Source organism: Oryctolagus cuniculus, chromosome 6 (assembly GCF_051225735.1).
Source record: "Oryctolagus cuniculus isolate XC-2025 breed Fujian yellow rabbit chromosome 6, ASM5122573v1, whole genome shotgun sequence".
NCBI classification, from domain to species: Eukaryota; Metazoa; Chordata; class Mammalia; order Lagomorpha; family Leporidae; genus Oryctolagus; species Oryctolagus cuniculus.
This window is the reverse complement of record NC_142872.1, coordinates 30,029,000-30,043,958: the sequence shown is the minus strand read 5'-3', so window position 1 is coordinate 30,043,958 and position 14,959 is coordinate 30,029,000. Positions and strand designations below refer to the sequence as shown.

The following is a 14,959-nucleotide window of genomic DNA, read 5'->3' as shown; positions in this document are numbered from 1 at the left end:
GCTTTCATGGTGTGCAGGCAACTGATCTTGAAAGGTTAGAGAGGGGCTGGCACTGTGGAGTAGCACATCAAGCCGCTGCCGGATGCAGTGCTGGCATCCCATATGGGCGCCAGTTCAAGTCCTGGCTGCTCCAATTCCAATTCAGCTATCTGCTGTGGCCTGGGAAAGCAGTAGAAGATGGCCCAAGTCCTTGGGCCCCTGCACCTGCGTGGGTGACCTGGAAGAAGCTCCTAGGTCCTGGCTTCGGATTGTCAGAGCTCCAGCCTTTGCAGCCAACTGGGAAGTGAACCAGTGGATGGAAGACCTCTCTCTGTCTCTCTCTCTCTCTCTCTGTCTCTCCTTCTCTCTCTGTGTAACTTTGACTTTCAAGTAAATAAATAAATCTTTAAAAAGGCTAGAGAAATGTTTATTTAACCTTCAACTGATCAATCTTAAATCATCCCTATAATGATGCAATTAATTTATTTTTAAGATTTATTTATTTGGAAGTCAGAGTTACACACAGAGAGAAGGAGAGGCAGAAGAGAGAGAGAGGTTTTCCATACACTGGTTCACTCCCCAGTTGGCTGCAATGGCCAGAGATGCACCGATCTGAAGCCAGGAGCCAGGAGATTCTTCTGGGTCTCCCTCGAGGGTACAGGGGCCCAAGGACTTGGGTCATCTTCTACTGCTTTCCCAGGCCATAGCAGAGAGCTGGATCGAAGTGGAGCAGCTGGGACATGAACTGGCGCCCACATGGGATGCCGGCACTGCAGGTGGTAGCTTAACCTACTAAGCCACAGTGCCTGCCCCATGATGCAATTAATTACACAATCTGTTGCAAGAGACAGCTTCTGTTGTTGACATTGATATTTGTACCCATTTTTCTTTATAAATTTTCTTTTTAAAAAGATTTTATTTATTTATTTGAGAGGTAGAGTTACAGAGAGATATGAAGACACAGAGAGAGAGGTCTTCCATCCACTGGTTCACTCTCCAGAAGGCCGCAACAACCAAAGCTGAGCCAATCCAAAGCCAGGAGCCAGGAGCTTCTTCCAGGGCCCAAGGACTTGGACCACCTTCTACTGCTTTCCCAAGCAACAGCAGAGAGCTGGATCGGAAGAGGAGAGGCCGAGACTTGAACTAGTTCCCATATGGGATTCTGGAGCCGCAGGCAAAATCTTAGCCCACTACACCACAGTGCCGGTTCCTATTTATAACATTTCTGCCCTATATACTCACATGCATATCTTATCCTATAAGTCTTCTGCAACTTCTTTTCTACATCTTTATCTTCTTTCCCATATTTATATTTAAATATATTATGGGTCTCAAAAATAGGATATGGTCTGTAAATATGTTTGTGGGGTTTTATTTTTTATTTATTTTTATGAATTTATTTTTTTGACAGGCAGAGTTAGACAGTGAGAAAGAGAGACAGAAAGGTCTTCCTTTTTCCATTGGTTCACCCCCCAAAAGGCCACTACGGCTGGCGCACTGTGGCTGGCGCGCCACGCCAATCCGAAGCCAGGAGCCAGGTGCTTCCTCATGCTCTCCCATGGGGTGCAGGGCCCAAGCACTTGGGCCATCCTCCACTGCATTCCCGGGCCACTGCAGAGAGCTGCACTGGAAGAGGAGCAACTGGGACTAGAACCCGGGGTGCCGGCACCGCAGGTGGAGGATTAGCCAAGTGAGCTGCAGCGCCGGCCTGTGTTTTTTTTGTTTGTTTGTTTGTTTGTTTTTAATATTTTAGGGAGCTGGAGTTGCAGCACAGTAGGTTAAGCCACTGCTTGTGACACTGGCATCCTATATGGGCATGCCAGTTTGAAATCTGGCTGCTCTGTATTTTTTTAAAGATTTATTTATTTATTTGAAAATTGGTTACACAGAGAGAAGGAGAGGCAGAGAGGCAGAGAGAGAGCGAGCGAGCGAGCGAGCTTCCCTCTCCTGGTTTACTCCCCAGATAGCTTCAATAGCCGGAGCTGTGCCGATCTGAAGCCAGGAGCTCCTTCCAGGTCTCCCATGTGGGTGCAGAAGCCAAAGGACTTGGGCCATTGTCTACTGTTTTCCCAGGCCACAGCAGAGAGCTGGATCAGAAGTAGAGCAGCCAGGACTTGAACCGGCAACCATATGGGATTCCGGCACTGTAGACAGTTTTACCCACTAAGTCACAGCACCAGCTCCTTCTCTGCTTTTGATCCAGCTTCCTGCCTGGTAAAGTAGTAGATGACGGCCAGGTGCCTGGGCCCCTGTCACCCACATGGAAGACCCTGAGGGAGTTCTGGGCTCTTGGCTTCTGCCTGGCCCAGTCCCAGCCTTTGTAGTTATGTGGTGAGTGAACCAGTGGATTAAAGATCTCTCTGCCTCTCTTGATCTCCCTCTCTTTCTCTGTTACTCTTTCAAAAAACATTCTTATAAGTTTGAGGAAAAATGAAATTAAAAGATAAGCTTATTTTTAAAATACATAAATAAAACATTTAGGATTTATCCATGTAACTGGGTGTATATCTAGCTTATTTCTTTTGATGACTGCATAATAATCTTTCACAAGCACGTTCTATATTTTATTTTGGGGATCTTTATTGTATATGAAAGTGGATTCTCATTCCTATTTTTCCAAGTTGAATGTAGTCATATACCCCATTTTGTAAAGCTGTAAAAGAGTTTTCTGGCTTGTTAAATCAAAGTAAAATTGATGTACCACAGGTTATATACAAATTAAATTTCACTAAATACTACTAGATCACTCTCTAAATAGGTTGCACTGTGATTTCCTATTAATCCATTTGATATTATTTAAATTTTTCATCTTTGCTAATGTTGTGGTTATAAATTGGTGTTGATTTTAGTGTATTTCACCAACCATGGGGCTGAATATAATTTCAAGCTCTTTTTTGGACTTGCTGTTTGCCTTTTAAAATCCCTTCTTTCTTCCTTAAAAAAATCTTACTGCCTCTCCTTTTTGGCGTTTTGCTGATTTTCAAAGGTTATTTGAATAATTTAAATATTAATTCTTAGTTAAAATATTGTGACTTTTCCCCATCATCTGCTAGTTTGTGCTAGCCTTCAGTTTTGAGGAAGTAATATGTACTCATTTGTATTTTTATTGTTCATACTTTAAAGACTTGTTAAGAAATTCAAATCAATACTAAAGTCATATTTTTATCAAAGATTACTTCATTTTTCCAATTTTAATACTTAAATTCACCGTTTAAATACATATGGATTTTATTACAAGAACTTTGTTTCCATGTTGAGCGAATTTTCCAAAAAACATTGGCTAGGTAATCAATCTCTCTTCTCTTGCCCTCACCCAAACCCTGCCCGGTAATTCTGACACTCCTCTATCAAGACCAACTCTTATGCTACAGTAAACAGATCTGCTTCTATCTGGTAACTGATGAGTCTGTTGCTATATCACTCAAATTGATTTTTTTACTTTAGATTTTTAAAAAGATGTATTCATTTATTTGAAAGTCAGAGTTACACACAGAGAGAGGAGAGGCAGAGAGAGAGGTCCTCCATCCAATGGTGCACTCCCCAGATGGCTGCAACAGCTGGAGCTGCGCCGATCTGAAGCCAGGAGCCAGGAGCTTCTTCCAGGTCTCCTACATGGGTGCAGGGGCCCAAGGACTTGGGCCATCTTCTACTGCTATCCCAGGCCATAGCAGAGAGCTGGATTGGAAGAGGAGCAGCTGGGACTAGAACCAGTGCCCATATGGGATGCCAGAGCTTCAGACCAGGGTGTTAACCCACTGTGCCAGCGCTGGCCCCTTACTTCAGATTTTTAAATATGTTCTATTATCCATACAGAAAAAATATTTTTAATAAAAAAAGACTACCGTAGTTCTTCATCAAATTTTCCTTCCATGTCAGTATTAAGAAGCATTTCTAAATCCTCACCTACTTGTCATAGACTTCCTTGGAGATGCATTGAATTTATAGATTATTCTGGGAAGAATAGACATCTTTATCATGTTGACTTGTTCTGTTAAGGGACCAGTATCTTTTTAATTTATTGGGACATTTCATTATATTGCTTTATTGATATCATTCATTTTCCACAAAGATTTTCTGCGTTTGTCGTTAGGTTATTTCCTAGAAACAATAGTTTCAATTACTATTTTAACTTTTCATTTCTAATTGGGTAAATGTGTGAGTAAATATATATTCTCTTATTCTTTCCATTTCACATCTTTTCCATCTCTTAATTATATTTTTTCAATATTTCTTTCTTCAGTGTTTACTTACTGGACCTACCAGTGGCTTTTATGGGTTGTTTTGACTTCTTAGGAATCTGATGGATAATGAGTGCTTAACTTCTTTCCATGATTTTATGATTTAAATATCAATTTAAGTCATATAACTAATAAATATTTGTTGAAACAAAAAACAGTACCAGTTAAAATCACATGAAGTGGGGCCAGCATTGTGGTGTAGGGGGTAAAGCCATTGCCTGAGATGACATCAGTTTGAGTCTAGGCTGCTCCACTTCTAGTCCAGCTTCCTGCTAATGGCCTGGGAAAAGCAGTAGAAGGTGGTCCAAATGTTTGGGGCCATGACACCCATTTGGGAGACCCAGATGATGCTCCTGGCTCCTGGCTCCTGGCCCTGGCTGTTTTGGCAACCTGGGGGGGGGGAACCAGTGGATGGAAGATCCCTCTCTCTCTGTAACTTTCAAAATAAATAAATAAATCATAAAAAAACAGATTAATCTTTCAAAAGATTGTAAGAGGCAGAATGAGAAAAGATTCCTAAGGAAAAAGGAAACTGGAATTTGTTTTATCTATTTCACAATGCCAAGTAAAAGTCCATTTTACCAAGCACATGTTGCAGCACAGGGGGTTAAGCCATTCCATACTGGGGTGCCAATTTCAATCTGAGCTATTCTTGTGTGCTTCCAAACCAGTTTTATGCTAATGCACCTGCGAGGAGTGGATGATGGCCCTAGTACTTGGGTTCTTGCCACCCACATGGGAGACCTGGATGGAGTTCCTAGCTCTTGGCTTTGGGATGGTCCAGCCCCAGTTATTGAGGACATTTGGAGAGTGAACCAATCAATGGAAGATTTGTCTCTCCTGTCATTCTGCCTTACAATTTATGAATCTTTAAAATAAAATAAAACAAATTCTATTATAGCATCTATACTATAGCATTTAATTTTATGAAAGCAATTACAGAAATCTATATTCTGGGGCTGGTAGAGTGACACAGCAGGTTAAGTCGCTACTTGGGATGCCCGCAATTCATTATCAGATGGTCTGCTTCAAATTCTGGCTACTCCTTTTCCAATCCAGCTTCCTGCTAATGGACCTGGGAAGGCAGCAGATGATGACTCAAGTATTTGAGTCCCTGCCACCCAAGTTGGAAACCTGGATGGAGTGCCTGGCTTCTGGCTTCAGTCTGGCCTAGACCTGGCTGTTGCAGGCATTTGGGGAGGGAACAAGTAGACAGAAGATTCTCCCTCTCTATCTCTCACTCTTTCTCTGTCACTCTTTCAAATAAATACTTTTGAAAAGAGAAATATATATGCACACTTGCCCCCATATCTGCACTGTATTCTAGTTATGAAAATCTCTACTTTCCCTCCATCTAACTGACCACTTATAGATTTAAGACATTATTTGTTAGTGAGGTACCTATAAATCATAAATGAGGACCAATTCTTCAGAGGTTTTTGAAATCATAAATGATGTTTCACATTTACTCTTAATGATGACGTAAACTTAACTCTTTTTAACAGTTTAAATATTCATTTTAATTTCTTTTTAAAAATTTGTTTGAGAGGTAGAGTTACAGATAGAGAGGGTAAGAGCCAGAGAGAAAAGTCTTCCATCTGCTGCTTCACTCCCCAAATGCCCAGAATGGCTGGAGCTGAGCCAATCCAAAACCAGAAGCTGGGAGCTTCCTCTGGGTCTCCCATGCAGGTGCAGGGGCCCAAGCACTTGGGCCATCTTCTACTGCTTTCCCAGGCCACGACAGAGAGCTGGATGGGAAGTAGAGCAGCCGGGATACTGTCACCTCTGGCAGAGGCTTGGCCCACTATGCCACGGTGCTGACCCCTTCATTTTAATTTCTTTTTTAAATGTTAATTTGAGCATATTTTTAAAGATTTTTTATTTATTTATTTGAGAGGTAGAGTTATAGATATAGATGAAGAGACAGAACCATCTCCTGATTCTCTCTTCAAATGGCCACAATGGCTAGAGTTAGGCCAATCTGGAGCCAGAAACCAGCAGCTTCCTCTGTGTCTCCCACACAGGTGCAGGGGCCCAAGCATTTGGCCCATCTTCTGCTTTCCCAGTCCACAGCAGAGAGCTAGATAGGAGGAGGAGCAGCCAGGACTTGAACTGGTGCCTATATGGGATGCTGGCGCCGCAGGTGGAGGCTTAGACCACTACACCACAGCATCAGCCCCCCCCCCCCATTTTAATTTCTTAAGAAGCTTTTGCCCTTTATTCTTTCATGAAGTTATTCAGGATGAGACCATGAACTATTATCTGTTTTAGTAAAGAAAAATCTAAATACAAATTTAAATGAGTAAACACGGCTGGTGGCTGGCATTCTGGCATAGTTAAGCCATTGCCTGCAGCGCCAGCCTCCCATATGGCTACAGGTTCAAGTCCAGGTTGCTCCACTTCTGATCCAGTTCCCTGTGAATGTTCCTGGGAAAGCAGCAGAAGATGGCCCAAGTGCTTGGGCCCCTACACTCACACAGATCTGGATGGAGTTCCAGGTTCCTGGCTTGGGCCTGGCCCAGCCCTTGCTGGTGGTGAATATTCTTTCTCTCCCTCTCTCTGTAACTGCCTCTCAAGTGAAAACATAAATCTATTAAAAATGAGTAAATCTGAAATATTTAAAGAAAACAATATAGCAATACCAAAGCACAGAATATTGTAATACTCCTCACAAGCATTAAAAACAACAAAAATACTTAAAGAAAAAACCACTTAAGAAATCGATCACTTACAATGTAATCACTTTAATTTTCCTACAACATGAATTCTTGAAAAATAACTTTCTCCAGAACTCAAAAAGAGGCGATAGTATGTTACATTTATGATGAAAAATTTTAGAAAACAGTGCAATAAAACCAATATTCTTTGTACTCATTCAACATTTTTATTTCTGATTTGTCTGTTTTGATGGTGTGTATAAGTAAATTAATAATGACATTTAGTCTTAATACTTTAGGTTCCATATCCAAATAATTAAAAATATTGTCTTGCACAACAATATCACTATCATAGCAAGAAGCAGTAGTAATTTGATTAATACACTTTTGACTAAATAAAAACCCAGAAAGCACGGATGCACAGTTATTAAATGAGTTCTAAAGAAACTCTGAAGACAGCATAAGAAATACTGCATGCAACTACCAGATGATATAAAATGCATTAAAGTTTAGACAAAAAAAATCAGCAGTTTTACGAGAATAAAAGATTAGAAGTTTAAAAATATTATCTTATTGAATGTTGAATCCGAAGCTATTACGGAAGTTTTCACTTTCTTCTATATTCCTACCAACGTCAGAGACTTGAAGATTGGGGCTAATGGGCTTCATGAACTTGAACTCCCCGGTCCCAGCGTCGCCCGTCAGGCGCACCTCGTACTGGTAGCTGTGCGACAGCGTCCCGCCGCCGCTCACGTCCAGCAGCGGCCCCGGGAAGCGGCCCTCCGCACCCGCGCCGCCGCCGCCGCCGCCAACCGCACACCCCGCCCCCACCCCGCCCCCGCCCCCGCCCGCGCCGCACAGCCGCGCCGCCACCAGCGCCAGCACACTCAGCACCAAGAGCGACGACACCGCCGCCAGCGCCACCACCAGCTGCACCGTGAGCGAGTCGGGCCGCGCCGCCTCGGCCGCCGCCGCCGCCTCGGGCAGCGCCAGGTAGGGCTGCGAGAAGCCGTCCACCAGCAGCACGTGCAGCGTGACGCTGGCCGACAGCGGCGGCTCGCCGTGGTCGCGCACCAGCACCAGCAGCCGCTGCCTGGGCGCGTCGCGCTCGCTCAGCGGCCGCGCCGTGCGCACCTCGCCGCTGTGCGCCCACACGCCGAACAGCCCGGGCTCCGTGGCCTTGAGCAGCTCGAACGACAGCCAGGCGTTCTGGCCCGCGTCGCCGTCCACCGCCACCACCTTGGTCACCAGGTAGCCCGCGTCGGCCGCGCGCGGCACCAGCTCGGGGCAGGCGGCCGAGCCGTTGGCCGGCGGGTACAGCACGGCCGGCGCGTGGTCGTTGGCGTCCAGCAGCTGCACGCGCACGCGCGCCTCGCTGCTCAGCGCCGGGGAGCCGCGGTCGGCGGCGCGCACGCCGAACTCGAAGGCGCGCAGGGCCTCGTAGTCCAGCGCGCGCAGCGCGTACAGCTGCCCGCTGTCCGCGTGCACCGACACGAGCGCCGCCACGTCGGGCTGCTGTGGCGGCGGCAGCAGCGAGTAGGTCACCTGCGCGTTGGCGCCCGCGTCCCTGTCGCTGGCGCTCACGGAGCCGATGAGCAGCCCGGGGCTGTTGTTCTCGCGCACCAGCAGGGTGTAGGCGGCCTGGCTGAAGGCCGGGGCGTTGTCGTTCACGTCGGACACCTGCACCGCGACGTGGTGCCGGGTGGTCAGCCTGGGCGTGCCCAGGTCGGACACGGTGATGGTGATGTTGTACTCGGCCCTGGCCTCCCTGTCCAGCGCTCCATCGGTTACCAGGGTGTAGAAGTTCTTGAAAGTGGGCTTCAAAAGGAAGGGGAGGTCATCCTGAATAGAGCAAACCATCCTTCCGTTGTCTCCAGAGTCTGGATCTCGGACACTGAAGATGGCGACAAGAGTCTCTGGCGTGTTTTCTGGAATGCTGTTTGTGATTGATGAAATGGTCACTTCTGGTGGGTTGTCGTTTACATCCAGTACCTTAATCACAAGAGTGCATTTTCCTGAGAGACCCCCACCGTCTGTTGCCTGAGTAGTTATAGTGTACGATTGTATTACTTCAAAATCCAGGTGTGATTTCAGACCAACTTCCCCAGTTACTGGGTTGATTTCAAAGGTTTTACGAACATCTTCTGATGCATGGAAAAGTGTGTAAGAAATTTTCCCAAAACTTCCTGCATCTATATCCTTAGCAGAGAGAGTGATAATCCGGGAGCCAACGTCTGTGTCCTCAGGCACCTGTACCTCATAGAGGTTCTCAGCAAACTCAGGGGAGTTATCGTTGATGTCCAAGACCTTAATGAGAACCAAGGTTGTCCCAGACAAGGGCGGGGCCCCACCATCTACTGCTGTCAGTGTCAGTTTTAGCTCGGGTTCCTCCTCATGATCCAATGCTCTATGTAGGACCAGCTCTGGGTATATCTTTCCATCACCACTGTCTCGAATGTTAATGTAGAAATGAGAGTTGGGACTAATTGTATAGTTTTGCAGACAATTGGTTCCTATGTCCAGATCTTGAGCACTCTCCATTAGAAATGTGGTTCCAATAGCAGTATTTTCTGATATTTTCACAAGTATTTCCTTGTCCAGGAATGTGGGAGAGTGATCATTTATGTCTTTGATGTGTAGCTCAGCCCGAAAAAACTGTAAAGGGTTTTTTAATAACACCTGAAAAGGCAGCACACAGGGCTCAGAGGTGCCGCACAGCTCTTCCCGGTCTAGTTTCTCATTAAGGAGCAAATCGCCGGTCAGCGGATCCAGTCGCAAGTGGTTCTCATTATCATCAGACACTACCCGGGCCTCCCGCGAGGACAGCTCGTCCACCCCTACCCCCAAGTCCCTTGCCAGATTAGCCACAAAAGAACCAATTTCTGTTTCCTCTGCCATGGAATACCGCACAGATTCAGAACCCGCCTGACACAATCCCAGCCAAACAAAGAAAATCAGGACTTGCCTTCCTCGCGGAGGGAGCGCCCCTCTGCTCTCCATGGTTCCTCCTGACAGCTTCTTTTGTGGAGAATTTCAGGCTCAGCTCTAACTTTGGTAAATTAAGGCCTGATTTCTTGATAGGAAACTGCTGGAGAGGGTGCAGCCCTCCAGCGGCTCTGCAGGTGACAATCCTTAATACCTCCCTCTTCAGGGGGTTGGCTCTTCTCTGCTCTGAATAATAATGAAGCCTGCAGACTGTTTTTAATCTTATCCTGTAGCGCCACCATGTGTCTCTATGGATTTTTTCATTAAAAAATTTTTCCTTTGACTCGGAAATTCATGAATGCATCTGGAGTGTGCAAAAGCAAGTCCCAGATATCATAATTTTTACCCGTAAATACACCACTAATATCTCTAATGGATAAAGGCTCAAACTGTAATACCAATGTCAGAATAAGGAAATTTAGTGGGGCCGGTGCTGTGGCATAGTAGAGTAAGCTTTCGCCTGTGGCACCGGCATCCCATATGGCACCAGTTCAAGTCCGGGCTGCTCCACTTCTGACCCAGCTCTCTGCTGTGGCCTGGGAAGGCAGAAGATGGCCCAAGTGCTTGGGCCCCTACATCCACGTGAGAGACCTGGAAGAAACTCCTGACTTCAGGTCTGCCCAGCCTCAGCCATTGTGGCCATTTGGGGAGTGAACCAGCAAATGGAAGACTTTTATCTCTGTCTCTCCTTTTCTCTGTAACCCTGCCTCTCAAATAAATAAATAAATCTTTTAAAAAGAAAATGTGGTAATAATTCCGTTATATAATTTTTACTCAGCCTATATTTATCTTTTTCTCAGTTGTCTCCAAAATGTCTTTTACCATTGTTTTGCTTGAATTGGAATCCAAATAAGACCCACACATTGAATTTAATATTATTATTTTGAATTCTTGATACAAAAAGACCCATCAAAATATTCTGTATTGAAAAACAGTATTTTTCAGGCTATTTCATGAACAATAACAAATATATTATCTCCTCCACTTTTGTAAATATTTGTTGAGTACATTTAGTAATATAATTACTTTCATATTTAAAAAATACATATGTGAGGATGTGGCACAAGAAGTTAGAGATAATTCTTGTCTTTATGGATGTCATGAACTAGAAAAATTGGCAGATGAGTAATTAAAGTGGGTCACAATTCATGCATAGCTAAATAATAATATGGAATAGCTGAAGGGACATATTTCACCTGTATAGTATAGTAGTTAGGAAAATGTGGTCAGGGACCAAAATGTCAACGTTAGAATCCTGGTGCTGCCACTTTCTATCTACAGGTTTGAGCAAGTCATGTGCCTCTTTCCTCAGATACATAGCATTTACCTCCCAGATTATTACCATAGGAAGCTAGTGAGTTATATTGTTTACAAACTGGTTAGTAACTGCTCATTAAGTATCTGTTAAAAATGATTAAAATATAACCCAGATTTTGGGACACAAGTTAAAGCTTTCCTAAGATAGAAAACTATACTTTGTGATCTGAAGAAGCTAGTTAAGAGAAGGAGAAATGTTTCATACAAGGATTTTGAAAAATATAGAAATGTAAGTATGCCTCAAACTTTAAACCATGGATAGGCAATATTTTTAAAAGAGATTAAAGAAAAAAGTAGGTTAAGAACAAAGATGATTGCATAGGTATTATATATTCTTGGATTTTATCATAAGTGCAGTACAAATATAATGTAGGATTTTAAACATTTGATTAAAATGATCACATCTGTACTTTGGCTTGGCTGAAGAAGGGAAGCCCCAGAGTTCAAAATCATGAAACTAAAAGTAAATAATATTTCAAGGAGATGAGGAAGAGCAACTGCAGTAAATGCTTCCAAACAGTCAGGAAAAAATATGCATTAAAATTATCTCTTGGATTTAAGATGATGGCCATTACAGGGGACTCATGGTGTCTGCTAAAAACTGTTCTTTTCCTCTGCAGTAATGGAACTACACCCAGAAACATGGCCTGTCCCAGCCTGCCTTGTGGTTAGGTGTGGCCAAGTGACTTAAGTTCTCATAGATGGATTGTGAGAAATTTTGTTTGCCACTTCCAGGCAAAAGAGAAGACATCTCAATATGCCTTTTCCCATGAAGCCACAGGAACACAAAGGTGGTAGTGACACCACTACAGCCATGCAGATATGACATCACCCAATGGAATGTTCAGTTACAACCAAATTCGATTCCAGAAACACAATATTTTATCATTTACACTTGAACTGACACGTGTAGGAAACACACATTTTGACAAGCTATTGTGTAATTGCATTTCTTTGCTTCAGCAACCTTTACATAATTTATATTTTAAGTGTTTGATGACCTTTACAGTGGTAATTTTAGTAGAGATGAACGTTAGATTGTACTTGGTTGACAAATGGGAAGGGTGAGGGAACAAGAACATAGACAACACTTAAGGAATTTATAAAAGAAGAAAAAGCTGTAAAGAGAAGAAATAGATTGGTATCTGAGGATAATTCAGACTTAAGGGGTTATTTTAGGACTGGGGGCGGGGGGAAGACTAGAGAAACTTGAACACATTTAATGTACTAACATGTAATACTCGGTAGCAAGGGAGAAAAGTAAAATGCACAGGGGCCGGCCCTATGGCACAGCAGGTTAAGGCCCCAGCCTGCAGCGCCGTCATCCCATATGGACGCCGGTTCAGCTCCTTTTCCGATCCAGCTCTCTGCTATGGCCTGGGAAATCAGTGGAAGGTGGCCCAAGTCTTTGGACCCCTACACCCACATGGGAAACCTGGAAGAAGCTCCTGGCTCCTGGCTTCGGATCAGCGCAGCTTCGGGCATTGTGGCGAGTTGGGGAGTGAACCAGCAGAATGGAAGACTTCTCTTTCTGGCTCTACCTCTCTCTGTAACTCTGTCTTTCAAAGAAATAAAAGAATTCTTTTTAAAAAAGTAAGATGCAGACGAGGTAATCAATGTGAGGGACCAAAAAGTGGTTAAGGATGGGATGGAGACAGTACATGAAGGGATTAGACTTAGGTGGGCAGAAGGGATCTCAACAGGAGGAATACATAGGTACAGGTGCTGTCAAAGTTGTGGATTCCTGCAGGACAGGAAATTGAAATAATTTCTGAATGACTGATTCTCTTTTCTATGTATTGATCACACATTCACCTGATAAAGGGGAGGAGGTATGTGAGTAAGTGGTAGGATAAGGAGTTTAAACTAAGGTAAGTTTTTTTTTCTTTTTGGCAGGCAGAGTTAGACAGTGAGAGAGAGACAGAGAGAAAGGTCTTCCTTCCGTTGGTTCACCCCTGAAATGGCCACTATGGCCGGCCAGCATGCTGCGCCAATCCGAACCAGGAGCCAGGTGCTTATCCTGGTCTCCCATGGGGTGCAGGGGCCAAGCCCTTGGGCCATCCTCCACTGCCTTCCCGAGCCACAGCAGAGAGCTGGACTTGAAGAGGAGCAACCGGGACAGAATCCAGTGCCCCAGCTGGGACTAGAAACCGGGTTACCGGTGCTGCAGGTGGAGGATTAGCCTAGTGAGCCACAGCGCAGGCCGGTAAGTTGGTTTTAAAATAGTTGTGGAGAACAGAAATCTGATTAAGAAACCTATAAAAGGATTTCTTGGTCTCAAAACCCCAACTGAATTTGATATAACAAATTCATAGTTGCAATGGATTTACACTTTTCTAAGTTTTATAGAGTTCAGCAGCCCAGGCACTAGAGAGGATTCATCTAGAGTGGAGTTTCATCAGGAATTTGATGAAGAAAGATTGAACACAGGAACGGAACATGAGTGTGAGAGTGACTGGGAGTGTTAACCCAGGGAAGCAGGAGGGATTGATAACTGGTAGCCACATCATGGAATGCAGGTATTGATAGGATCAAAGAAAGACAAGATGAGACAAGAGACAAGAGAGCAGGATGAGAGGAGAGGGTTAAGGCAGAGAGGAGTGCTCTCAGAGGGAGGTTCCTGAGACTATCATAGAAATAACATCTGTGGTGATAGAAAAGTACAGGAGATGGCCAGGACAGTAATCGTGATATAGGTCAAGTCCTAAGGACTGAGAGGTCATGTTCTAAGATTATCAGTGGATCCAGGACTTTGGTTGACAGGAAGATGAGAAGAGTGTGTGTATGCCAGACTGTCCGCAGGTCCTTTTCCCCCAATACTCTTGAGTAATTCCAAATTAAACTGTTACGTGGCTTTCACTGGTAAGGGTTTTCAAGAAAATGCATTCTGGGAAGCCCCATCAGTTCTTGTGTCCTCATTTTCCATGTAGACTTTCCTGCACTGGAGGTAATAACCACTTCCTTAATATCTTACCATTTACAGCTGTTTAGGGTAAAATTGACCAGTGCAGCTTGAATTGTATGCGAGGGCTTAAATTTAGCTATAAATAAGATGTGTGAAGCATAAGAGAAAATTTTGGTTTTTCTAATACATTTTAGGAGACTTAGTTGGTGACTTGAATCTGGGCATATGAGCTCCTGCAGACTCGGCTAACCTCCATTAGAGTGAGGAAACATATGGTTCTTTCCAGCAAAAGAGAAGTCCTGCTGCCCAGATCGCTGGGCAGACCTGAAACTGCACCTGGTCCTCAGCTCTGCCATTGCTTTGGTTTCACCTTCCTGCCTGAGCTGTGTGAACTCCTCTTTCCACCTCAGCATTACAGTTCAGGGCACACAACATGGTTGACCTCTGTTCTCATTCCTCTTGGATGCAGACTCCAAGGTATCTGCACAGTTCAACAAACCGTTAAGGAAGGCTTAGCCTTTAAGAAGTGTAAACATCAGGTTATCTTGGATATAGTAGAGCAAGAGCTTGTACCTCCTGGCATTATCAATGCACTAATATTTAACCACTCTATAATTTTAAGATAAAGTTTTGAAGTATCTTCAAGAGAAAGTTTCTGGCACTAGAAGCAAATATTTAATTTCTCCCTGTTCATTTCCTCTATCCCTACCTTCTCTCTAACCTGCATGCCCGTCCCCACCCCCCACCGGCCTTCCCTCACTATCTTTACTCATTTTGTTCATCCACATGTGCCTTCCATGGTATACACTGACTTTAGACTTTATGATGAAATTTATGGGAAACCATGAAGGGCTTTTGGGTCATACTGTCAGAGTACT

General features: G+C 44.2%; 1 protein-coding gene across 1 annotated transcript; it reads right to left on the bottom strand.

The window, feature by feature from the left end:
* Positions 1 to 2,938: 2,938 nt before the first annotated feature.
* On the bottom strand, positions 2,939 to 14,155 carry LOC100353156 (protocadherin beta-14). The gene has a single exon (XM_070076224.2). It carries the CDS (start codon positions 9,872 to 9,874, stop codon positions 7,445 to 7,447), a length of 2,430 nt encoding a protein of 809 aa, XP_069932325.2. The 5' UTR covers positions 9,875 to 14,155; the 3' UTR covers positions 2,939 to 7,444.
* Positions 14,156 to 14,959: the final 804 nt, after the last annotated feature.

Excerpts from the sequence above, each read along its gene's own strand:
- LOC100353156 (XM_070076224.2), bottom strand. The coding sequence starts at position 9,874 with ATGGAGAGCAGAGGGGCGCTCCCTCCGCGAGGAAGGCAAGTCCTGATT.